Genomic DNA, 26,706 nt, shown 5'->3' on the forward strand with positions numbered 1-26,706 from the left:
TGGGTTTGTGTGTATGCGTGTGAGAGAGGGGCGGGGGGGCGGACAAAGACAGTCGGTGTACCAGGTCATTTCCTTTTCAAACTCGTTCGACAAAGCAGAGAATTTCAGGTCTCAATCCAGATAAGAGACGAAAAAAAAGGTAGGTTACTGAAAACCTCAACAGCAGATCACCACGGTGATAAAACCTGCTTTAACCTTCTTTGTTTTGTTCACAGGAAAATGAAGAAGACATTTGTTTGTGATGAATCAATGATCATCACCATTCCCATTGGGAGTCTGAGGGATGCCAGAGAGGGTCAACTGATGCCCGAGAAATTTCAGTGTGTGTACAGAGATTCCTACAAGGTCTTTGTTTTGAAGGGGAAACCCAAACCTCTTGGAGTAAGTTATGTCTTATACAGCTGGAGCCACGATCACGATCACAGTTTCATAGCTTTATACTTATATTCTTTGGCTTTAACTTACACAGAAAACATGCAGCATTCCAATGGAATATTATTCTGTCTCTTTTTTTATTTATTAGGCAGCCCAGGCCATTGCTGGTGTGTTCATCCTCACTCTCGGTCTGATTTTCACTCAGACAGAAGACTTCACCAGGTTCTACACCCTACCCAGTGCTGTGGTAAATACAGTTACCAAACTACTACTTTAATTTACTCCCATAAGAACGTTACCATTCTAGATGTGTCTGTGAAAATACAATAAGAAACACATTCTTTAGACTTTAGACTGTTCCCATTGCTATTAGGGAACAGTATATCTACTGTATGCATCTGTGCTTCCTTTTACGTCTGTGCTCAATAACGTTTACCGTATTATATTGTGCCTTATCTTGTTTTCTTTTTATATTCCACAATATTGTATTTCAGTGTAATGTACATGTTTTATCAATCTTAGTTTGTGGTCTGTGGTATGCTGTCCTATGCTGCTGGACAATCTCCAAACATGCATGTGGTGAGCTCAAAATTACGTTTGTATAAAAATTGTGATGTCTCTACAATAGGTGGATTATCCCCTGGATTTAGAAATAATGACATGTATTCTGGATATAGTAGTGTAATATTTGTAATGCAATCTGATACACTTTTTAATCTAAGTAACAGGATTAATCACAGTTAAATTTAAATTTTAAAACTGTGATCCAAACACAAGCTTTTATCTCCTAAATACAAAATATGGCATTACAGAATGCCTTTTTAAAACATGAATTCAGAGTATATGAAGTAAAAAGGAAGGAACTTGCAGGATAACGGACACACCGTGACATAGTGTAACATAGTATTTAAAATGAACATGCTATTCAACATCAGCAGAAAAATGGATGAGAAATTAAAAGGACCTAAAGTGAGGAGGGAAGTTTTATATATGTTTGCCATCCAGTTAAATTTTGAATTGTTTTTAAGTTATTTTTCTTTGTAAACTTGCACTGATGAGTGAATAATTGTAACTAGCAAATATGGAGTTTAAGAATTTTGTTCCTGTGAAGTCTAAATAATAATAATCAATGATCTTTTTTTTTTGTTCATAATGACTTTCCTGCACTATCACTGCATTTTTCACCCTGCAGACAAAGCTGTCATTCTCTCTGAACATCGTCAGCTTCTTCTGGTCAATTGCAGCAGTTTGTCTCTGTGCAGTCAAGTTCCATGTTTCATTAGAAGATAGCCCGCACAGTGCTGAGGTAAAGAGAAACAGCATTTATCCTTTTTTTTAAAAAAAAAAAGCCTTTCTGATATAAAAGGTAAATGTATATTCATGTCCACCACTGTCTCAACCTTTTTAGGTCCATGAAGGAATCAAGGGACTGATTATGACTCTGCTGGTTGTTGAAAAGTTAATAGCCATTGTCTTGATCTACTGGCTGAGCAAAGCTGTATGCAGAGAACATTTCAACACTTTGGTATGTTGTTTTCTTTCTGTACACACAGCAACTGCGTAAGACAGGGCTGTAATCGCCTATTTAACATTAGGGGGTCCACCTCCGGGAGGGGTCTGTGGAGAATTTGCCCCAGGAAACAGCCATGCTGACTATTTCAGGGCATTTTGATAAAATATCCTAGATCAGGGCTTCTCAAAGTTTTGATAACTGAGTGCCATTTTAGGGAGCCAGCATATGATTGAGAGCTGCACAGGAAAAGTACACAAACTATGACTTTTTTCTTGTGACACATTTCCTATGACTTTTTTTACATGCTATATTGTGACATTTTAATGACAAACCATACTGACTTTTTAAATCAAAATTTTATAGCATTTTTTATGATCAAACTATGACTTTATATGGCATTTTCATTACATACTTTTCAAAACTATTATGATCATCAGTGATATAGCCTACATAACACCCTTATTCCATTCTAGTTTTCCACTTTTAGATACATTTGAATGTAATGAAATAAAAAGATGATAGTGTTTCTCAACAACTGTACCTATACCTATTCACAGCAGCCAAGCAATGGCTTCTGCTGGGATACAGTAATGTGGACAAATCACACGCAGATCCACAATACAACGTAATACTAGAACCAGTAGTGGAAATAATTTTAACAATAGTAATGACAGTAATATGTTCTTCAAGTTTATTTTTGATCATGTAACATTTGCTAATTATTATTTGGGACAGTGGTGTGTGGTTGCCTGTTTAGGCGTAACAAATTTTAGATTTATTTTTTTATAAATATAATATATATTACAATTACAACCTAGCTTTAAGAGAAATTTACATTATTTATAATTAATAGCTGTCTTCTTTTTCTTTTTTTACCACAGCCCATCATACTGCTGAAACAGGGAGACTGAAGGCTTTAAAGGCTTGATGGAGCGCAACAAACCAACGTTCAACTGTCTATTTACATGGTACTTTTAAATTCCTCTTTACATCAGAAGTGTAAAACAGTCTATCAATGTCATATATACTCCTGAATATATAGCATGCAAAGAATGTGAAATTGATGCTTGTTTTCATTTGAAAAATACGCCAACAGCCGATTGCACATGAATGAGCCACTTCTTGGATGTAGATTAGCTGTTATTTTGTTTGTGTACATATTGCAATGTTTAATACTTTTATAACAGTGTGCCATAAATAAAAGAAGAAGTGTTGGTATTTCTGTAGTCCAAAATTACCTTTAAACCTAAAGTCCTGGATAATGTTGCACTGTCTCTACTCCTGGAAGTCAGATCATATTTTAAATTTCTTGTATTGTAATCATTGTTTGCTTTTATTCAGTAAAGGTGCATACAGGTGCATCGGAAAAAAACTTCAGCAGGTCAAGAAAGAAAAAAGATTGCCGCACACTTTTGCCAAACTTGCAAAATATTTAATGGGACAGGGCAGCTACGTTTCGGTCATTACAACCTTCGTCAGGCAGAGCTGCCACTCTGCAAAACAGATAAAATATTTACTGGGACAGGGCAGCTATGTTTCGGTCATTACAACCTTCGTCAGTGTGCGGAATTCTTTTTTCTTTCTTGATTTGCATAAAATCATAAAATATGATTTAAGTAAAATGTTTAAGTGTATTCTGTTCTCTGTGAATCACTTTGTAACTCTGTGTTGGGCAAATAAAGGTAACTTTTGTTTGTTTGTTTAGGCTTTATTTGTCTTTTTGTGTACCTGTAACACATTCCTCTACTTTGGACAATGGCTGATAACAGCTACAAAAAGGGGTTTAAAATCAGCAATGTATGCAAACAATCACATAAATAGTAAATCTACGGGGCATCAGTGGCTTAGTGGCAGAGCAGGCGCCCCATGTACAAGGTTGTTGCCGCAGCAGCCCGGGTTCAAATCCAGCCTGTGGCCCTTTGCTGCATGTCACCCCCCCCTTTCTCCCCCCTTTTCACGCTTGACTATCCTATCTATAAAGGCAAAATGCCCCAAAAAAATAGTAAATCTACATTTGGTATCAGAAAAATATTGTCATACATTAAGGGAAAAACTACAAATCAAAATGTACTATGTATTCATAAGATACAATAATCATGTGGAACAAGTAGAACGAGCATATAGCGGTGTAAACCCAGAGAGAATAAGTCATTTTTTACTTAATGTGTTACAACCAATAAATAAATAATTGCCATGCAAATTTTAAGTTGTTAGACTATTTCAAAAACAATTTTCCAAAATGGTTTGACAGCTAATTAAAAAGAAAACCCCCAGGTAGGGGTTAGTTTTACTCTTGTTACAAACATGCTTTCTGCCACATTGCTCATAATCATTTTTGTAAATTATTAGGTAACCTATGTTCGACAGAGCCCCCCTTACCAATTATAAAGTGTTTTTCCAGTGAGCAAAAGACAATAGTGAAATAACAATGGGACTTGCAAAACAAGACATTTTTGTTCCATTTTTGCCATCAAATAGTGACAAACCAAACAATAACCTCAGACACAGGCAAAATGGACTATTTCGGTACACTAAGTAAGTGAGTTACTGTCCTTTACATAACAAGCAATCTGAGTATTTGGTGGTTAAAAAAACACTCACAGGATCAGGGGTTAATGTGCTGTATTTACTGTGGTCTCATTTTAGTCCTTACATGCTTATCTGTAGCCTACATTATGTGTGCTTTACTGACTATCTACAGTGCACAAGTTTCTTTATTGCAGTGAGAAGTTGCAAAACAGTACAATGAGAAAGGCCCAGAAACCAAATCCTGTTTAGGGCCACCAAAATTCAAGGGCCGGCTCTGGTGCTCAATTTACTTAAAGTGAAGGGATTCTGTGCAAAATAGCTTTTCAAATTTCTTTGCATTTGTTTTCTAAACTACCAGAAATACAAAACATTAACAGTAAATCAAGAATTTTGGTGCCCATGTGGGTTGTTTGAGCTCTTCATGTAAAATGATGGGGCCCTCTGCTGGGAGCTGAGGATGATTTTTGGTTTCAGTGACCTGTGAAGCCATGAGCAGCCACATGGGGGAGATAAACACACACACAAAATCAAGTGGAGTAGAAACACCTTTCAGTGAAGAATGTTTTCCAGGAAACACTTTCATTTGACATTCAGATAACTATTGCACTGTGCTATGGTCAAGCTGCCAAAACCTGTGGGCTGACATGTTCCTTTAAATATCATTCCAGGAGGTCACAGTTTAAGGTGTTAAACTGATTTGACAGACTCAAAGAAATCAACCTCTGTTCACTTGTCATGCTTTTAAGACCTTGCACGGAGGTCACGCTAAAAACAATCAGAGCAGCACATGATGAAGGAGAGCATGTGCACTCTTCCGCTTTGGGACACTCCCTGCAACCATGTTACACCAATCACAATCAAAAGTGAACAATCCCTCTAAAACTTTCTTCCTCTCTTTTTAACCCTCTGTTGCTCCTCCTGCTTAGCTGTCACATCTACTTTACACTCTGCTAGCGAGCTATGTAACTATATATATTAATTTTAAGTCATTCCTGTGTGTGTAGTAGCAGTTAGAGGAGGTTGCCAGCCGTGGTGTGAATCACTGTCTCATGCTGCTGTGAGGAGCTGCTGCTGCTGCTGCCTGCGTCCTGCTATGGCGTCCGTGTACAGCGGATCCCACACCTTGAGCAAGGATGATGTGAATTACAGGATGCATTTCCGAATGATAAACGAACAGCAGGTTGAAGATATCACGATCGACTTCTTCTACAGGCCACACACGATAACACTGCTGACATGCACCGTGCTCAGTTTGATGTATTTCGCGTTCACAAGGTAAGTCGCTCGCGGCTAGCGTTAGCTCGCTGGGGTTAGCTTAGTTAGCTAGCGCCCGGCTAACGGCAGCAGTGATGCTCTGACAGCGTACAGGTACACGGGGAGGTTAGCTAGCTGTTAGCCGCTCTTTAATGGATTTTCTCACTGAAATAAACTTTACATCCACACGAAGGCACTGGAATGAGCTTCTTGGTGATGACTGACTACATTTTACCCTCATTCATCGTCAACAGAAGCTAATAAATAGATGTGTGTTACATAACGGTCGTCCAGTGATGAACACTTTCCTGGGCATTAGCAACAACAATGTAACTAGCATGGAAACGGGTCATAACGTCATATTTACACTGATTTTCTGCTTTAAAAACCACAATAAATGTAATATAATGTAAGCTTTATGTCTTTGCCAGCTGCTGCTCACTTCATTACAGATGTGTAGGGGATATAACGCATAGGCTACATGTAAAAGTGTCTGTTTAACATATACCACAGCATCACTGGTGATATTAACTGTGTGTTTGGGAAACGTGTGTTTACCCTGTCTGCAGAGATGATGGGAATCCAGACAGTAATCTCTGGGTGGGGCTCATCCTGGTCATCTCCTTCTTCCTTGTCATCAGTGTTTTGGCATTTCCTAATGGTGAGCAAAAAAAGGCTACTGAAATGGTTATTTAGTTTAGTTAAGTGTGTTTGCATAGCTCTTAATTACAGTTAGCCTGGAGGTGCTTCACACACGACCATATGTTAGCACAGTAAATAACAGTGACTGCTTTACATGAAACTCTTAGCTTTAACATGGAAGTCATTATGAGAGGAGTAAATAGACTGTAGAAAGAAAATTTGATTTGTCATTCAGCTCTGTCACCATTAAATCAAATGAAGTATATTCATATAGCACATTTAAAACAACTGCAGCTGACCAAAGTGCTATACAAAATAAAGGAATGACATACAAATATATAGCAATATAAATGTACACAAATATAAAACAGAATAAAACCACAACAAACAGCCAAAGGCCATTGAAAGCATGCTCCTGATGAGTCCCTGAGTGATCTCCTCCCAGACCTGGATCAGGGCATCAGTGAGCTCCCGAACAGTCTGTGGTGGTACTTGGCGGCATCGAATGCACGATACATAACGTCCCATAGGTGCTCAATTGGATTTAGGTCAGGGGAAAAGAGAGGGACAGTCAATAGCATCAATGCCTTCGTCATCCAGGAACTGCCCACACACTCTGGCCACATGAGGCCAGGCATTGTCCTGCACCAGGAGGAACCCAGGGCCCATTTCATCCTGGTACCTAACAGCAGTTAGTGTACCACTGGATATGACATGGAGATCTATGCCTCCCCAGACCATCACTCACCCACTGCCAAACTGGTCAAGCGGAATGATGTTACAGGCAGCATAATGTTCACCACGGCATCTCCAAACTCTTTCACACCTGTCACGTGTGCTCAGTGTGAACCTGCTCTCATCTGTGAAGAGAACAGAGTACCAATGACGGATCGCCAAATTCTGGTGTTCTCTGGCGAATGCCAATTAAGCTGCACGGTGCTCGACTGTAAGTACAGGCCCTTAAGCCACCCCTCATGGAGTCTGTTTCTGACAGTTTGGCCAGAAACATGCACACCAGTAGCCTGCTGGAGGTCATTCTGTAGGGCTCTGGCAGTGCTCCTGCTGCTGTTGTTTTAAGGTTTGTCTTATAAGGGTCAGTGGAGGGGGAGCATTTGATTGAGAGCGGAAGGCTATTCCAAAGCTTTGGAGCAGCTACCGCAAAGGCATGGTCTCCCTTACCCACCAGCCTCGATCGCTGGACAGTAAAAAGACTAATCTGAGAGATTGTTCTGAGGAGCTAAGGGGTCGGAAGCTGGAGTAGGGCCAGAGAAGTTCAGCAATATACTGGGGTGCCAGCCCATGTATGGCTTTAAAAACAAATAAAAGAACCTTAAAATCAATCCTGTATTCGATAGGTAGCCAGTGCAGGGATCCTAGCACTGGTGTAATGCTGTCTCTTTTTCTGACAGCATGCAGTGTTATTTTTGGTTACTATTGTTAGTCATATCTCACAGTAGGGATTTTTACTCCTTCTCAAAGCCTTAAATAACATCTAACAGTGTACACAAGGAAGCAAAACTGTCCAAGATTATGAGCAGTATATGCAAAATAACAATGCGAAGGAAAAGTGGTTTATTTGTTTAGGCATAATGACAAACCGTGTCCAGTCCATCACTTGTTGTATTATATCTTTGACATAGTGTCTGTATGTGCCTCACTTTAGGTCCATTCACCAGACCACATCCAGCAATATGGCGAATAGTTTTTGGTGAGTATTGCTACAAGTCTCCAAGGTTGAAACTGTTTTTGTGTGGTCCTTAGATATTCCTTCTCAATGTCATATCTCTCTGCTGTTAAGGTCTGAGTGTCCTCTACTTCCTGTTCCTGGTTTTAATCATCTTCCTCAACTGGCAGCAGGTGAAGCAGCTAATGTATTGGTTGGACCCAAACCTGCGTTATGCCAAGAGAGAGGCAGACATAATGGTGAGTGATGCAGGCTTACACAGAAAATAACTTTCAGATTGATTAACATGCACCAGTTGAGCTCACTACCAGGGGATTATCAATCATTGTAATGAGGCTATCTTTGCTGCTCTCCACAGGAATATGCTGTGAACTGCCACGTCATAACCTGGGAGAGAATCCTGAGCCATTTTGACATTTTTGCATTCAGCCATTTCTGGGGCTGGGGTATGAAGGCCCTGCTCATTCGAAGCTATGGCCTCTGCTGGACCATCAGTATTACTTGGGAGCTTACTGAGGTATGAGGAAAAACAGATAAGGGTTTTTACACACTTAATGTCCTGTGGTGTATCACTTTCTCTCTGGCTGCCTGTGTCTCCCTCTGTCTCTTTCACTTTACAATGGAGACATTTTACGGTGTACTAAGCTGGTGATGTAACTGGTTTATCTGGTGAAAATTGATGAGTTTTGGGGTTTTCTTGGTAATTTTATGTATGTTAATATTGTTGAAGGCTGAAAAGCTTTTCTGATATGGTACAGACTCTCACAGCCTTCTAATCTTCTGTTCAGCTGTTCTTCATGCATTTGCTGCCTAACTTTGCTGAGTGCTGGTGGGACCAGGTGATTCTGGACATTCTGCTGTGTAATGGAGGAGGCATCTGGCTTGGCATGACTGTCTGCCGCTTTTTGGAGATGAGGACCTACCACTGGGCCAGTATTAAGTATGACCTTGCAGCCTGGAAATTAACTAAAAATAACAGTGTCCAGTTTTGTGCTCGTCCTAAGGCCGTTTGATATGTTAAAGGGACAGTTCACACCAAAACAAATACATATTTTTTCTCCTACTTGTAGCGCTATTTATAAATCTAGATTGTTGAGGTGTGAGTTGCTGAGTGTTGGAGATATCGGCTGTAGAGATGTCTGCCTTCTCTCCAATATAATGGGACTAGATTGTGCTCAGCTTGTGGTGCTCAAAGTGCCAAAAAATAAATTTGAAAAACTCAACAGCAATGTCTCTTTCCAGAAATCATGACCCGGTTACTCAAGATAATCCACAGACCTTGTTGTGAGCAGTTTCATGTTGGAACTATTTTCTTTCCACCAAACTGTACCCACTAACTGTTTCACCATGCAGAAGAAGTGTATATCTACCCATGGATGAGAGCCGTGTACATTAATGGCGTTCTCCTCGGCTGAGCTGTAACATTAGCCAACTCAGTGGTGCTAGGTGAGCTAGCAATAGATGTACACTTCCTTCTGCACTGTAATACGGTTGAGGTGTGTAGTTATGCAGAAAAAAAGTAGTTCCTACATGAAACTGCTCACGACAAGGTCTGTGGATTATCTTGAGTAACCGGGTCATGATTTCTGCAAAGAGGCATTGTCGTTGAGTTTTCAATTTTTTTTTTTTTTTAATTTTTAAATTTTTTGCTTTGAGCACCACAAGCCGAGTGCCATCTTGTTCCATTATATTCAAGAGAAGGCAACTCACACCAAAACAATCTCGCCTGATTAAAAAGTACTACAGGTAAGAGAAAAAGTATGTTATTTTTCTATTTTGGGGTGAACTATCCCTTTAAATTGTAGGTTATGATATGGGAAGTGGGGTTTACATGGTAAGCCTGGCAGGTTCATTTCATGGTATCATCCCAGACTAAGTAAGAATACATGTAATATGTTGGCAGTAAAACATAAGCAATCTCCTTAAATTACTTAAACTGAAATGTATATCCTTAAAGTACGATATCATAAACTAAATTATTTGCATGCAGTTCTTTATTTTTTTATGATTTATTATGTAAATTCAAGATTTTTTTAAAATTGTGAGCCCAATGAAAGATAGCTGTATTTAATCACCTTGATTATAAAAGTGACATTTTTGTCTTTTACTTAAGAAAATCACAGGGCATCAGAGTAAGTCAGACATGTAAGCTTAGATCAATAAAGATTAGCTAATACATCAAGCAAGGCATTTGAGATAGCATCTTAAGATGTTTAAATGGCTGTTTTGACATATGATATAGAAGTTCATTAAGGCAGAGTGGACATGAATGATTCAGGTGAAGGCGTTGCTTTCATCCAGCTTTGTCCACTGTACAAACATAATACTTTTTGTAAGTCTATCTACATGTCTTTGTAATCCCTCTCCCGTGCTTCCCATCCAGAGACATCCACACCACCACTGGGAAGATCAAACGAGCCGTGCTACAGTTCACCCCAGCAAGCTGGACCTACGTGCGCTGGCTCGACCCAAAGTCTTCCCTGCAGCGAGTGACGGGCGTCTATCTGTTCATGATCATCTGGCAGGTGGGTCACTGAGAAATCCTCTTTCGCCACCTCACGGTAACTAAGTGTTGACTAGTCAGGGATCATCCATTGCGCTCTGCCTGCTAAATCCAGGCTAATCTAATTGACTTCTCTGTTGCTGAAATCTAAAACCTGTCTCAGATGGATCCATATAATGCACGGGTGTCCTGCTGTCTACACATTAACAGCTAATCCCATACGCTTAAAAGACACGGCTGATTACTCAGGAGCAATTTATGGTAATGAGAATACCATGGATGGAGAACTTGAGTAAGCTCGATTGCTTTCCACTGGAGAGTCAACTGTGGCTGCCAAATTTCTACCCACTGGCAACCATGGTGATGAAAGCTGCTGTTTCTCTCATTTCTGTGCAGTGATGAAACAACATTGTCCTCCCCTCTCCCTCACTCAGGCAGTTCCCAACTCTCTTGAGGCTTTAAATAGTAATTACCCGTCTTTGAGAATTAGTTGAAGAGATGGAGGACGCCTCAGCTCTTCTCAGCCCTACTCAGCACAGTGACAATTTAGCTGCTCTTCACTGGGTCCAACCACACAGGCTCCAGGCCAAATGAGTGAATAACACGGCAGCAAGCCACCCTCTCATTATCTTCCAGTGCGGATGAAGGGGACTCGGACAAAGTGTCCCCTGAAATGAACTGTTAGCTTTGTTGGCAATTTGTTCAACCAAGTGTGACTTGCATTGTAGAAGAATCTTTGTTTATTAGCATCCTGGCTGAACCGGATGACCTTTTTGGTGCATCTGCCTGTAACAAAGCGCTAATTGAGTCTTATTGCCAATAGACATTACTCATAGCGAACATTTGGACTTGTTGAACACAACAGGTGTAACTACAAACATTAATAATGGCTGCATTCCTATACAAGGGGCAGTTCCAGGGTTCCTTTTTTGTGCGCACAGTCTCACTGGCATGGCTGACAGGCACATTAATGGATCAGAGATGTCAGTACATGTTATTTAGTAGACCTGTGCTTGTCAAAACATCCGCTCTGAAAGAGATTTGTGGTCACTTAAAACAGAGACTGGGGCATGGTAAAGCAACTGAACAGTCATCATGTGAGAAAAAAGTCAGCTCATGATAGGTGCAAGGCAATATAATAATTAGGTATCGTGTTGCAGTAAAACAATCAGAAAAATCAGAGTATACAGTATGTACACGTTGTTTAGACTCATACAAAAGTATTCCTCTCAGTCATCACTTACGACCCACTGGAAGTGTGGCAGTGTATCTATCTGCAGAGACTTTGCCCTCTGCCTGTATTTTCTTATTCTTATTTTGCTGCGTTCAGGGTGTTCCAGGGCACAGGTGAGGTCAGGACTTCTTAAAAGGTAGTGACCAGGTGCCACACCATATGCAGTCTGTCCTGGGGGTGGCTACGAAAATTGTTGACAGTGCCAGAAAAACGCAGCTATAGTGAGGCAAAATGCCAAGTACACAAAGCTTGTTCCAACGCAAAAGTGAATCTAGGGTTGGCTTTAACTTCCACTGTCACTGGTCATACTGATTACAAACAGTAAGACAATAATGTACCTTTTAAGCATTCTAGATTTAGGATAGCATGAGCAACAACAATGAGCCCTTTATGTGAGATGTAACTTTGAAGTTAGAATATAGAGTGTTAAAAACATTTGTCTTGTGTATACAACACACTGCTTTAATCTACGGGCACCATTTAACTGTTTCAGTTTCAGATCCTCATGTAAAATGTGTTTGCAATATTTTTGGCACCAAGTGTCAATGGGCTTTTTTTCACAGAAGAACTTGACATTTCATAATAGGAAAAGAACTTTGAAAAATGTCTATGAAATTAAAAGTAAAGTACAGGCCAATGATGAGTACAACAGTGACACAGTTTTTATTGTGTTGGCTCTGCACTCTGGCTTGCAGCTTTAAAAGTATATTTTAGCCCCAAAATGACCATTTGGATATAAATTACTCACTGTATGTTACGTTGAATTTGTGAAGCACATGAGTTTTTCTCACATGCCTCCAGGGTGAAAAAAGGTAAAACTTCTTCATGAATTGAATTCATTGGGGACCATGTTTGACAACAACAGAACCATATCAAAACATCCCTTTACACTGACACATGCAGTATAATCCAAGTGTCATTTGTCTGGTGGTATAGACAGTACTTCCCAAACATATGCATTTATACTTATTTTTAAAGATATTTTTTGGGGGACGTCTTTGCCTTTAATAGATAGGACAGCTAAGTGTGAAGGGGGGAGAGAGAGAGGGAATGACATGCAGCAAAGGGCCACAGGCTGGAGGCGAACCCGGGCTGCTGCGGCAACAGCCTTGGACATGGGGCGCCTTCTCTATCCACTAAGCCACCGACGCCCCATATGCATTTATACTTAGACCTTAAACATACATAAAACACTTAACAACCATGAGTAGTGTGCCCTGTGCTTTCCTGAGCACACACGTGCATATGAGCTCCGCATGAGCAGAGTATGTACCTCAAGTGGTCTGTAAACTCTGCTGCTCTGGTCAGGAAGGCCCAACAGAGACTAGGCCCACCTCTCTGCCAGACTGCTGAAGTCTCTCTACCATTGCACGGTAGAAAGCATACTGACATGCTGCATCACGGTCTGGTACGGAAATTGCTCGGTAGCTGACAGAGCGGCACTGCAGGGGATCGTAAAAACTGCACAGAAGATCATTGGTCTCCCACTGCCCCCCCTTGAGGACACCTACAGGTCTCGATGGTACAGCAGAGCCCGCAACATAACTAAGGACAGCACCCACCCCTTTCATGAACTGTTTGCAATATTGACATCTGGAATACGCTAGAGCCTTATAGATTCGTACTTCCTGATTCAGAAACAGCTTCTACCCAGCAGCCATCTACAGTACAAACTGAACTCTCACCCCCTTCCACACCCACTTCATCAGTGACATTATTTTAATAACAAGCACACTGCACTTTGCCCTTTTTTATGCACTTAACATTATTGCAATAACAAGCAAACTGCACTTTGCTCTGTTTTATGTACTTAACTTTTATACTATATAGGTTACTTATCTACTGCTCTTTTAATAGGCTACTTATCCTTCTGTTTTTTGTAATGTGTATCTGCATGTGTGCATGAAATTCATGAATACTTTTTTTGGATTATCCATTCACTGAGGAGGCATGTGAGAAAAACAAACTTCACAAATCAGAGGCAACGTGGTGAGGGATTTTGGTTATACTGGGGCGGAATTTTTCCTTTTAAGGGTGCTGATGCTCATTCACATATATATTGGATGGATGGATGGGTAGTGGGAACTGTTGTCCTTTTTCATACTTACAGTAATGTTATATTAGCGCAGTAAAAAAAAAGGCCAAAGCAACCTGAAGGTGTTTAGGGCCAAACAGTGCAACGTTCTCGGCTGGTTAAGTCATTCACCTTACATTTATCCAACTTGCCATGTGTTACAGTGCTGCAAACACACTTAAGAAGAAACTCCCACTTGAAACAAGCGGCATTGCCAGGAATATTCACTTCGTCTACAAATATTTGAACACCAAACAGTAGTTATGAATACTTTATTTAAGATTATCTCTACTGGGGACTATGTTTAAAAAGTGGCAATGCTCCTCCATTCATCAAACCGATGTGCTTGAATACAGAGCTAAACTACAAATGCGTCTCTGTCCTACTTCCCTGTGTCATATACAGTAACTATTACACATGAAAAGCTTTATTCTCTTCTACCTGTTTCCCTCTTTGTCCACAGCTAACAGAGTTGAACACATTCTTCCTCAAACACATCTTCATCTTTCCTGCAAGCCATGCTCTCAGCTGGTGTCGCATCCTGTTCATTGGTATCATCACAGCTCCAACAGTGAGGTAAAGACACAAAAGACTGTTTAATTCGTAGGGGAATGATCCAAAAGACTGATAATGGGGATGTTGTAAATTGTTGCATGTTTATATTCAGCTCCTTGTTTTGAAGGCAAGTAACAGACTACAACTGCAGGTAAATATTGCTAATGTTTGCATTGTGTTTGTTTTTTTGCTTCAGGCAGTATTATGCGTACCTTACAGACACACAGTGCAAGAGAGTTGGGACCCAGTGCTGGGTGTTTGGGTAAGTGAAACCTAAATTGTCACCCTGACTAAAGTAGATTTTTTTTTCCTCTCAGGTAAAAGCCATATAAGGGCATGTTTGTTTTGAGTTTTTTTTTTTTTTTTTTTTCTCAGTGAAACTGAAAGTTAACTACAGGTTAGTGTTTGTTTTCTCCTCTCATTCACAGGGCAATAGCCTTTCTGGAGGCCTTGGCGTGTATTAAGTTTGGACAGGACTTGTTTTCAAAAACACAGATCCTCTATGTGATCCTCTGGCTGCTGTGTTTGGTAAGACCAGATCACAGTAACGCTGCATTTCTGTGTCAAAATGAATTACTATGGTTGTCAGTCAGCAGTCATCATGCTCTAAAATACTACATGGAATCTTGTGACTTCACTTTGCCGCCAACACACCATAATTTATTACATTTATCTTTCTATTTCAACATAAAACACAATTGAACTTAATAATTAGTGTGCTGTCAGTTAATGGTTATGGATTTTCCATGAATAATTAACCAGTCTGTGTAATGTTTAATCTGTTTTTAGGCCTTCATTACATTCCTGTGCCTGTATGGAATGGTGTGGTATGCTGAGAATTATGGTCCAAGAGAAAAGGTACGTTTATCATTAAGTCTGTGACATATTTCATAACAGAAGTAACGAATGTAGGTCTCAGTTTAAAACTATCTTTAAAGATCCTTTTCACTCAGAAATGTGTTTTTATACTGATAATGTCCCCTAAAATGTCTGACCCTGATGATACTGGCTTAATCCAAATGTACGCCCACTGGACTGGCGGATTGAGCACTTGTGGACTTCAGTTGTACATAGTGTAATTCATTTACTGTCATCACGTAAAGTCTGCGAGGGCGGAGACTGCAAGTGGCTGATAGACAGCCCTCAAGACTGTTTCACTCATTGCTGTGGAAACGAACTCATCTGTCCCTGCAGATAACAAGCTATAAATCCCATGTTTGGCCTTTTTTGTGACTGAACACAATGTAGGATATTAATACATCTCTATATAACAGGCTACATGCTTATAAAAAACAAAAATGGTTGTAAATGAGGACAAGACTATAACTCTATAACTGAATTGGGTATTACTGACATTAGAAGACCTTCTTTGGTTGTTTTTCAGCCAATTTTCTTTTAGCCTATTACACGGTGCAGCCTGATAGGCTACAATAATAAAAATGCATTCCTATTTCCTTTCCTAAATAGCTTTTTAATAGACCTACCTATCAATAACGATTTTACTCATTCATATGTTTTTTCAACAGTTGAAAAAACCACAGTGTCACGTCCGTATTGAAAACAACTGTGGGTTATTAAATCAGTGAAGTCTGCTGAAGTTTGCACCCCAGGCGGACTCTTTGGAAGTCTACAGAAAGCCTGCTTGAGGCGCCTTGTGGACTGGTTGAATTGTAGATTTGGACAGCCCTCAGCACTCCCTGACTTGACGGGAACGTGCCCACAAAATCTGCAAGTCTGCAAGAGCGGTGAAGTTTGGACATTGGGATTCAGCCACTGATTTGTTTCTGTGCAAACTTTGTCAGAGAGGTGTTTTCACATTCCTCTACTGAAGGTGCGATGTCTGTGCACTTCCCCAAAATCTGAGATTTAAACAAAGCCCAGGCAGACTAGATTAGGTTCGTATTAATCGAAACCAGTAGCTGTCTGATATGGGAACCGCATATCGCCGGGGAAACAAATTTCAACAGAACACCGGCAAAGAAACCTGAAACCCCCACTGCAGAGCGGACTGATTACATGTAAAAAAAAAATCTCAGTCGGATGGAATATATCTTTCTGCAATCTTTTATAAGGGACCTCTGGTATATTACTACGTAATAACAGTGTGAAAACACTGTTACATCATAGCAAGTACTGTATGTTTCACAGCTATTAATGCTGTGTCAGCCACTGCCAGTTACAAGCTAACAAACCACATAAATAAAAGATGCTGACTACCCTTACTAATCTGACACATCTGCTAGTTGTTGATTTTGGTGCACAACAGACTCCATCTGAGTCTGAGTCTGACTGACGCTCAAACGTGTATGGCTGAATTTCGCCACTGTTTCCTCTGACGCTTACACTAGTCACCTTGATGACCACTGCTTTCTTGCTGGTCTAGTGCAAGCAGCAGCAGCAGTGGGTGGGGTGTGAGGCCAGATTCAGAATTTCTCATTGAGGGAGAGACTAGATGTGCTTCCAACCCCTTGTCAAAGTTTCTTAAAAAGTATTTATGTGAGGAAACCGTGTTAAACAAAACATTATTTTGTAGGGTATTTTTTACAGACTTTAAAACGTGTCTGGAGGGGAACTTTAATCTTGTCAGGGAAGCATGGAAACTCCATTGTTGGAGTAACCAATTTATGATGTGTTGGTTAAAACCCTAAACCTGTGATACTTAATGCTTGCAGGCCAAATCTGACAATGAAAATAAATTGATTCATACTTGTATTTTCTTGTACTATGAATATAAAAAAGGTGCCAGAGTGCATAAAAAAGTATCACAATAGAGCTTGTTTATCAAAAAGTGGCAGAGGAGGATCCCCAGAGCACCTGACAGAGATCCAGACTAAGCTCCTAGTGTCCTCAAATTCTAGGAACTGGTCCTTGGCCTCCAGTTGTTTTGTAAACGTGGCCCCCGGGCAAAGCAAGTTGAGTATCCCTGCCCGAGGGCAATGATGGTTAAAGCACTTGCAAGTGTGAAAACAAAAGCCCTTTTTGGACACGCTTGTTATGTAAATATGGTGGCAATTTTACATGTCGGTTATATGTCACAAAAAGCACCTGAGTTTGACAGCAGTCTAACTAGGTCGACCCAATATCATGCTTGTGATGGCTGTTTTTTAAGGCTAAAACAGCAAGTTTTACAATCTATCATCAATGCAGCCTGTGGGAAAACAGAACACTCTTCTTCCTTGATATTATTAGTTTTCAACTGCTGATCTCAGCAGTGAGACCACTCGCTCTTACATGCCAGGTGCCAAATATTGCACAAGCAAGCATAGTGTGTCTAAATGACAAAAAGCCATTTCTTCGTCAGACGGGTGAAGCCAGCAGTGTTGCGTGTTCCATATCTAAGGAATCAGCTGACTTGTTGCTGAGAATGCTCTGTAAATACACAGACCTGTTTCCTTTAAAGATCCTTATCATTCAGTGTACTACGAAAGCTTTACATGGTCAGTTAGCTGCTACACGTTCCCTGTCCAGTTAACGGTATGTGTGTCATGTGTTTCCTCTTCTCCTCTCACAGAGCCTCTCAGAGTGTGAAGACAGTAATTACACTGAATCTGCTGACCATGTGTCAGAAGGATTTAAAGGTACAGTGACTTCGCTGTAGTTCATCAACCACATAAAAAAAGGCTCAGAAAACGTTCATCTTTAGTTGTAATCCTGTAAAGCGCTGACCTCTAGTGTTTGGAATGGTGTTTTACTCATAGTTACATCTTTTAAACTCACTCCAAAGTGTTTGACCCACACGTTTCAGAAGATACAGATGTGGAAGATGACAGCCCTACAACAAGACGTAGAGTCAAGGGCTCCGGAACGACCAAACCCATCAACGGCCTGGACAGCCAGTAGGAGTTGGAGCCAGAGGCTGGTGTGCGACTCCTGAACTCACTCCCAGGAGCCAGGTGTGACGGATCGCAGGAAACACTTCATGGTGTAATTAAAGTCTAGAAAGCCCCCACCAACAGTAGAGGGAGTGGAGACAGGAGAGGCTAAGTGGATGAACAGGCCCATGCAGTGTTATTAGGAGTGCACAGAGGCTTGGACTACAGAGATGTGCACTTACATGTGTGCTGTAGTTGTAAAAAAAAAAACCTCCTAAACCACTGATCACAGGTTACTGTGTGTGTGAAAAGAGCGAGAGAAAGAGTGGTATTGTGTGTGTGTGTGAGTGTGTGAGAGAAAGAGGTGGTGTTAGAAACTGCCGATTCTAGATGTGACTGCATGATCATTGTAGCTGATGAACTATAATTTACAAACATTTATTCTATGAAACAGTATATCATTGATGGTTAATGTGCATCGGACTGGTTTACAACCAGCCTTAACTCCAGTATGTTGGTTCAACACATTTCAATGTTAAAAGCCATTATGTAGAATTTATCACATAAATTGGAGCCTCTATGTTTATAGCACAGAAAAAAAAGCTTTTTATTAGCGTCAGTCATCTATTGTCATGATAGATGTTCACACTTGTTTGGTGTTTATAACTTGAATGTGGGCAGGATTTCAATGCAAATCAGCTTGAGCTCGGTAGGCGATGCGGATTGTGTTTGACCTGGAACAAAGCAAAGCACACAGTTTAAGCACTTTTCAGAATGTTTTCTTGCAAATACTGTACATTTTGTAACGCTTGAGTGAGTATTTTGTGAATCATTGTGACTCTGAGTGATTTTACTCTCCCTGTCCATCTGTGGCTGCTATCTTTTTTGTTGTTATTTTTACTGTACTGATAACAGAGGGCAATTATTCAAATTCCTGCATGTGTCGTCAGGCTCTACCTGTCTCTGTGCAGGCATGGCTTCGTTTTACTGTCGAGCCTCTCGTTATTGCATATATTGCATTTGCATGGCGGTGTCAAATCAAGTGTTTAGTAGGAAAATGTTACATGAGTAGTCCGCAGATATTTGTATTACACCACCAGGGCGCCAGTATTTTGTTTTTTTGTCTTTCACTGTAATTCTAACATTTTAATTCACCCCTTGTGCCTGTTTGCGTGTTCTTTTTTTTTTTATTCCCAACTGTTTTCAGTTTGTATTATGACTAAAATTTGGCTTTTTTGTGTTTGATTCTTCTGCTCTCGAGTGCTTTCTTGAACATTCATTTTGATTTTGCTCTGTCAGCATCATCTCAGTACAGATATAACCCCTCATAATCCTCGACAATCCAGACGTTGACCTCGGTGGAATGGACCAGCCTTCCGTGCTGCAGTAGACACTATAAATGGTACATTGTCTCTGGATTTAGATGTCATTTGCCAAAAACAATTCAGTTGAAAATGGCTGTTCTTTTTCACTGTGAAATAATGAGACATTAAAAAATGTTTTACATTTCCTCTTAAACACTGTGTGAGTTATTACTGGAAGTGTTTGGCCTTTTCTGGCTTTTACACCCCACCTTAAACAATGAATGTCTTTATTACTCATTAAATAAATTATCTTTTGTGCTTGCCACTACATTCATACAAGTAGGAGGCTGTTTGGATACTTAACAATAGGAAATCATGGGTGACCTTGCTCGACCCCTGAAGAGCGCTCTGCTGCAGCAGAGCAGTGCCGGATTGGCTGACTCGAGCGCTGCCCGTCTTGGATCAGATTTCACTCTGTCTGCAAACCATGAAACTCAGAGACTGAAATAGCTGCCTCGTGCTGACCTATAACAACATGTTTTTGAAGGTACAGTTGAGGTTCCCCTTTGAAAACACAGCAAGGAATGTTGTATAGTCTAGAGCATGATCAGTAGTAGCAGAGGTATATCTACAACTTTGAGCGCTGAATTAAAAGGTTAACAGCAGCTGTCATCCCAAAGTGAGTATTCAGGCACACTAACAATGTGTAACAGCTCTTGGAGATCCTGAATTTGAATCCAGCCACATATTCATATATTATAAAACTTAATATGCATTAGAAACAAGGATCTTTCTGCTTTCTGCATTCAAAACATTACACAGACTGTGAACACTAAACCTCTCCAACATGTGTCTAAGCTGGTTTCCAAAGGAGGGCAGCAGAGAGCCTCAGTGCTGTGCAAAATGTCACGTGACCCTTTGGGCCTAAAGCACAGGACATGAGTGTGTTGACAAGAATGTTGCAGTGCTCTCTCTTCATCATTCTCTCCATCTCATTTAAAGCACCAGCCTTTCATTTTTGGTTTCCTGGACCTCCTGCAGCCTGCATCAGCATCAGCTGACAGTTCAGTCTCAGCAGGTTTCAACGGACATCAGGATATTTCAGCTATGGAGAAGAGCTTTGGTTCCCGGCGTCATGGCAGCCTGAGTCCTGAGGGGATTCTGAGGGAGATCCAGGTCAACTTGCTGGAGTGTAAAGTCTGCTTTGAGAAGTTCAGCACTGAGCATAGGGAGCACAGACCACAGAACCTTTCCTGTGGCCATGTACTCTGTCTGGAATGCATCAAAGCTCTGTCCCACCCTCTCCTGAGGAAGCTGGAGTGCCCGTTCTGTCGACAGCTGTGCAGCGTTGACAGCACCTCCCACTGCCAGGCTCTTAGTGACCTGCAGGAGCTGCTGTTGTCCCAGAGTCACACATCCCTTGCTCCCCCTCACAGTGCAAAGGCAGGCCTTGGCTTGGCTGCAGGTCTGACTTCCACAGCTCTGCACCTCTGCACAACTTTTGGAGGGTGGGGGACTCTTATCAACCCCACTGGGCTAGCTGTTTTTGGTTCCTCAGGGACAATAGTGGTGGTGCATGATGGAGAGAACAGGGTGGTGGTGTTCAATCCCCAGGGCAGGAAGCTGCACAGTTTTGGGCGAAGAGGACGTGCCAGTGGGGAGGTCTGTTTCCCGGTGGATGTGGCAGTGACTCCCTGTGGTCATGTGGTGGTGACTGATGCAGGGGATAAAGCTGTGAAGGTTTTCACCTCCAGGGGGAACCACGTGTTGACAGTCAAAGACTCTCTCCAGATGCCGTGGGGTGTGGACACGGACAGCTGTGGGCACATCCTGGTCTCAGACGTCCAGGCCGGCACTCTGTCCCAGGTAAAAGTTGGCTATGCTCAGGGTGTCACTCTGAAGCATCAAACAGCCATTACAGACCTGCAGCGTCCAAAAGCAGTGGCTTGCTGTTTGGTGACTGAAAACACTGCTGTGATGGAGCATTTATCTGATGACACATATCCACCAGGGAAGCTCCATCACACGAGGCTGAGAGTATTTACAAAAGACTTCCACTCCCTTTATCAGACAGACAGCTTCAGCCTCACCCTGCAGTCCACAGTGAGGCTCAACATGTCAAGCGTGGCCTTTGACAGAGATGGAGATCTGATAGTGATGGACTCCAATCAGGGGATGATTTGGAGTTTGGGGAAGCTCCAGAGTGGCCCAGCCCTGACACCACTTGTGGGAGACCACCTCATCCGCCCAGCTGGACTGGTGTCATTGAAAAACACGCTTGTCATTCTGGACAGTGGAGACCACACAGTGAAGATATATTCCACTAATTCTGATGCTGGACCCATCATATAGCTCATGTGCAATCAGGCCTACAGGAAACTGAAAACTTATCATATAAAGTGATCTGATGACCTAGCAGTATTATTTGTGTCAAGTCTTACATATAAATGACAAATGTGAATATAATAAAACCAGTGATATAGGCCTCTGTATGTTTAGTCATGCTCAAATCAGTTTATATGCATATTTACGACAGCTGTGCAATGATTAAAGGGATAATAAAAGAAAAAATATATGATACATAAACTGTCTATTTCTTATGTTGCTGTTTTCTTGTGAAATACTTTACTTTCACCTTATGGAGCCACAAAATCCTTCAAATGAAAAGAAAAAATCACACTTGGTTGAACTGCTCACAATATGTCACAAGACCGTGAACCTGTGATGAGGGGTCAAACCAATAGAAATAACCTACTTTCTCAAGCCAAACTATCTATGCAGCAGATACTGAGGTCATGTCTTTTTTTTTTTATCATTCCACAGTTACATATGATGGATTTTAAAAGGTCCTCAAAGATCTTTAAGTAGCTTTTTTATTTTTTTGTACTTTATTTCTTCAAGCCTGTTTTCATATATACAGCTTATTTTCTTTTTAGTTTGCAGTTCATCATAAAGAAATTTTCTGTCAGAGTCAAAGGGAAAATAAATTAAGTAAAACACCGAATACAATCACAGTATAATTACGACAGAGAGAAAAAAATGAATAACTAAACAGTTGAAGAGGTGTGGACTAATAAGGTAATTAGTTAGTTTGATTATTTTTAGGGGGTATGAGTAATAACCTTATAAACATACAAGCTAAGTGTAAGTAAAGTGAAAATGGAAACAGAAATTTAAAATTGGATACAGGTTGGGTGAAGAAAAAAATCAAAACATATAACAAAAATAATAATTAATAATAATAATAATACATTTCTAAATTTTTGTGATATTACAATCTTTTTTAAAAATATTTTTTTGTGGTTGGGTGAAAATGATATGATCTGTGCTGAAGGTGGTTTGGGGGACATTCCTGCCCTCAGGATTTCTAAAAAATTGGCAACACATTTTTAAAGGTCCTCAAAGATCTTTTATTATTTTTTAGGGGGTATCAGTAAAAAACCTTATAAACATACAAGCCAAGTGTAAGATAATTTAAAATAAAATACCCAATTTGGGTGGAGAAAAAAGGAAAATAATAATAATAATAAATAATGATAATTATTAATAAATTCCTACATTTTGTGATAATTAAAAAAAAAAGATTCTTTGTGGTTGTGTTAAAATTATATTTATTTATTTTTTAGGGGGTATGAGTAATAGCCCTATAAACATGCAAGCTAAGTGTAAGATAATAAATAAAAAAAAACCCAACAGAAATTCAAATTTTGATACAATTTGGGTGGAGACAAAAGGAAAATAATAAATAAATAAATAAATAAATAAATAAATACATAAAATATTATTATTATAAATGTGGTTGTGTTAAAATGATAAGATCTGTGTTGAGGTGGTTTGGGGGACACTCCTGCCCTCAGTATTTTAAAAATCTGGCTACGGCCCTGCTGCTACATAATACAAGTGTTTAATATTGATTTATCATTCTTATTAATATCGTGTTGTTTATTAAGAGATAAATAAAAGATAAAACAATTCACTTAGTATCAGTGTGTCAGACAGAGAGATAAACATAAGCTTATTTAAACTATCTTATTAATAAAGCCTCCTCTCTTAATTGTGACCTGCAGACTGTTTTTAAACGCTGCTTATTGCGGCTGCATGTGAATCAACTTGTCACACAGCCTCACATTTCTCGTCCTCTGCTTTCCCCCCCGATAAGCGGCGCGGTGCGTAAATCCTTTCCCCCTCTTTGGCACAGCCGTCTCCAGTCTGCCTGAGGATAGCAGTCGTGCTCCCAGTGGAAGATGGCGGTGGGGATGCTGTCTGGGGCTGGAGCTGAGAGCTGGATTTGCACAAAAAGCGAACCCGGATGGATATAAAGGAAAAAAATGAACATATTCCCAAGTCTTCTCCTCGAGGTCTGGACTCTTTTGGGCTTGTTTAACTAGAGTCTGCTGCCTTTTTGCTGGCAGAAATCCGGGGCTTCTTGTCGGGGATTCACAGACTATACATTGATAGCTCAGCGCATAGACAGGGTGGGAGTGAAAAGTGGACAAAAATGTCGGATTCAAAGGTAAAAGTTGCAGTGAGAGTCCGGCCCATGAACCGCAGGGGTAAGTGTTAAACCACGATTTTTCTTTTGCAATCTCTCACGTCTGTCTCCTCGGATTCATGCCACATTATCATAAAGTTTGGATTTCTTCGCCATTGCTGCTTTCAGCTCGAGTTATGAGCCTCAAGTCAGACTTGAGTCCGGTTATAACACGGTGAAAGAAGCGAGCATTTTTACTTTTTCACACCCCCGCATTCTGCTTTACTTTCCCCCAACTAACTTCTCTCCACAGAAATTGAGCTGAATACAAAATGTGTCGTGGATATGGAGGACAACCAAACAGTCCTGCACCCTCCACCCTCAAATGCAAAAGGAGACAACAGGTAAACAAAGCTGAGACACTGCCAAATGTTTCCAAATGAGTATACAGACACTGCATTACAGCCTATGGTGATCTTCAAGTCATCTTTTGCATTGCTGTGGCTAGTTTGGGTGCAGTGAAAGTGTTTGCAGCACACATATGGGGGCTCTGGGTGTTTGTAAGTGAAACAGCAGAAAAATGCAGACTGCACTCTCACTGTTATAACCTTCTCCCACCCTGGTTGTAATACAGTAACATCCAAGGTTAGCATATCTATCCACTGAGCTCAAATGTCTGAAAATACACCAGAGCATTAGACGCTGCACACATGATCCTGATTCACTGTGAAGATGATTAAACTTGCAAAATGTGCACTTTGAGCCATTTCTTTACATAAATGCCAGTAAACAAATGCAGTAAACAAACAGGAATGCTGCTGCTGCTGGGGCAGACATGATGTCTGTCACCCACCTGCTTGCAACATGATATTATGTTATGTAATTCGTGTGAACTTTCCAATACTAATCACCCCAGCATCATAATATTACCCTCGTGTATTTCATATCTGATGTAGAGCTTCAAGGCCAGGCAGGGGAAGAGGTGGTGGAGTGTGTTTGACACGTGAAGACGCCTGTTAGACTGAACAGATTAATGTCGAGCCTCAGGGCATCGCCACAATCAGAACTAATTTAACCTATGTAGCGTTTAAAGTTGGTGTTAGACCACACTGTGTCTTTAAGGAAATGGCAGGATGATGCACCCTTCTATCAGGTGGAAAGGTGGAGAAAAGCTGTGACAAAAGGAAAAAGCTAAGCATCCTCTAATGTTTCACTCCGCCTGCAGTGGAAGGTCAGCAGAAAAAAAAAGCTGCAGTTTGATGCTGGCTTATGATCTGACATGCTTTCACGTTGTAATGTGGGGCTCCCACAACATGTAGGCTAATGATGGCTGTATGCTTGGGAAGTCATTGAAATGCCATGCCTGTTAGCGACAGTCGGAGATATTTTCACCCATTGTTGAGGTTGTTTTCTGCAATTTTGCGCTTGGTTTGTTCGCTCTCCTCTGCTGTTGGGGTCACACATGATTAGACAGCTGACCTGATTATCCACAGGCGCAAATAAAATCTAATAGGATACTCAATTAGAAAAAAAATAAAGACCTTTTGTTTTGTTTTTCCCCTTTGATTTATCACTTTTAAATAGTGTCAACAAGCCTTCCGGCTACAGTAAAAGTCCACAATGTGACTGCTAAACATAAAGTCATACGAGGCAAATACACGCCACAGTCAAGGCTTTTCTCATGGCCCACATCCAGTCTTGTTAACGCTCTCTCTGCTGCTCCATGGAACCAACAGTCAGCACTAAATGGTAATGAGCTTGCTCCCCCAGCAGCTCCAGTCCACACATTAACCTGTATTTAAGGCAATTATCAGCAACAGAGATTGCCACACAATGGCAGCGTTCCAGGCAATTAAACATATCACGCTCAAAGCTAACATATGTTAGAACCGGGATACATAACAGCAAAACACAAAGCTGTCCTGGGTGAGAGGTCAGAGGAATGACAATGGGCGTACAGAGATTCAGAGTGACTCCATCTGAAGTATTCTCTCAGTTAAGTGATTAGTATTTGGATCTGATGCTGGATCTTTCCACTGCTACCTGTTGCTATGTTGTCGAGTGAGACACAAACACATTTCACATTCAGGGGAAGTTTCCATATCTGATGTAGATGTCCTATCAGTCAGACAGAGACTCCTTTTGTGGACTGAGATCTGGATTTATACAAAGTCATTCATTTAGTCTGCCAAACCTATTTTTCATCATTTGAGCAGTTTTACTACTCATAGATCTTAAAGGAATACTTCGCCCACAAAACGACTACTTATAAATCAATAGGTCATGCTGTGCTACCTTGAATTCGTAAAGAAAACTTTGTTTTTCTTGCATACCTCCACGGGAAACGTCGAACATATTGATTTATCGCATGCTCAGTACTTCCTAAACACATACATTTTTGCTAAAATATTATGATTTAAAAAATGTCAGAACAAACTCATGCACATGCTCAAGGTGTGCTACTTGCAGTCAGAAGTGTTTTATGTTGTAATTTTTTAATGACAATGCATGTATTTGGGAAGAACTTAGCATATGACTACATAAATGAGACTTGGATAACATTGCACAGGTTGTGTGAGTGTTTGTAAATCCCAGTTTGGCCATGTCATTGAGCTAGTTTGCTGTCTCTGTCAAGCAGCTGTCGGTTCGTCACTCACTCTACAGCAGGAAACGGTACTTCAAAATAAAAGCTTTGTGCTGGAAATTTACTTCACCTAAAAATAAAGTGTGCAAACTTTAAACAAAGTTTGTGAGGA

The 26,706-nt window shown here is 40.6% G+C and overlaps 4 protein-coding genes across 9 annotated transcripts in view; all 4 read left to right on the plus strand.

Moving 5' to 3' along the window:
• Positions 1 to 25: 25 nt before the first annotated feature.
• On the plus strand, positions 26 to 3,587 carry LOC117266381 (uncharacterized). The gene is made up of 7 exons (XM_033641551.2): positions 26 to 139; positions 216 to 381; positions 524 to 622; positions 898 to 954; positions 1,568 to 1,681; positions 1,784 to 1,900; positions 2,770 to 3,587. The coding sequence occupies exons 2-7, from the start codon at positions 220 to 222 to the stop codon at positions 2,797 to 2,799; spliced, it is 579 nt and encodes a 192-aa protein (XP_033497442.2). The 5' UTR covers positions 26 to 139; positions 216 to 219; the 3' UTR covers positions 2,800 to 3,587.
• Positions 3,588 to 5,286: 1,699 nt separating this feature from the next.
• Positions 5,287 to 19,693, plus strand: ptdss1a (phosphatidylserine synthase 1a). Of its 2 annotated transcripts, none has more exons than XM_033641437.2 (13): positions 5,287 to 5,692; positions 6,241 to 6,332; positions 7,977 to 8,021; positions 8,112 to 8,236; positions 8,356 to 8,514; positions 8,786 to 8,937; positions 10,381 to 10,522; positions 14,272 to 14,384; positions 14,560 to 14,625; positions 14,792 to 14,891; positions 15,153 to 15,221; positions 17,875 to 17,941; positions 18,088 to 19,693. In XM_033641437.2, the coding sequence occupies exons 1-13, from the start codon at positions 5,511 to 5,513 to the stop codon at positions 18,201 to 18,203; spliced, it is 1,428 nt and encodes a 475-aa protein (XP_033497328.1). In that variant the 5' UTR covers positions 5,287 to 5,510; the 3' UTR covers positions 18,204 to 19,693. The 2 variants fall into 2 exon arrangements, with proteins under 2 accessions (XP_033497328.1, XP_033497329.1); XM_033641438.2 differs by having other exon boundaries at positions 5,288 to 5,692; positions 18,109 to 19,693.
• A 367-nt stretch (positions 19,694 to 20,060) lies between these two features.
• LOC117265702 (E3 ubiquitin-protein ligase NHLRC1-like) lies at positions 20,061 to 22,037 on the plus strand. The gene has a single exon (XM_033640345.2). It carries the CDS (start codon positions 20,587 to 20,589, stop codon positions 21,829 to 21,831), a length of 1,245 nt encoding a protein of 414 aa, XP_033496236.1. The 5' UTR covers positions 20,061 to 20,586; the 3' UTR covers positions 21,832 to 22,037.
• A 1,597-nt stretch (positions 22,038 to 23,634) lies between these two features.
• Positions 23,635 to 26,706, plus strand: part of kif13a (kinesin family member 13A) — a 49,737-nt gene continuing 46,665 nt past the window's right edge. For 3 of the 5 annotated variants that reach the window (XM_033640397.2, XM_033640398.2, XM_033640399.2), the window contains exons 1-2: positions 23,635 to 24,032; positions 24,264 to 24,354. In XM_033640397.2, the coding sequence (XP_033496288.2) occupies positions 23,978 to 24,032; positions 24,264 to 24,354 (146 nt within the window). In that variant the 5' untranslated portion in view covers positions 23,635 to 23,977. The remainder of the gene's footprint in view (positions 24,033 to 24,263; positions 24,355 to 26,706) is intronic. The other 2 variants (XM_033640402.2, XM_033640403.2) reach the window with 1 other exon arrangement.

Source organism: Epinephelus lanceolatus, chromosome 10 (assembly GCF_041903045.1).
Source record: "Epinephelus lanceolatus isolate andai-2023 chromosome 10, ASM4190304v1, whole genome shotgun sequence".
Classification (NCBI taxonomy): Eukaryota; Metazoa; Chordata; class Actinopteri; order Perciformes; family Serranidae; genus Epinephelus; species Epinephelus lanceolatus.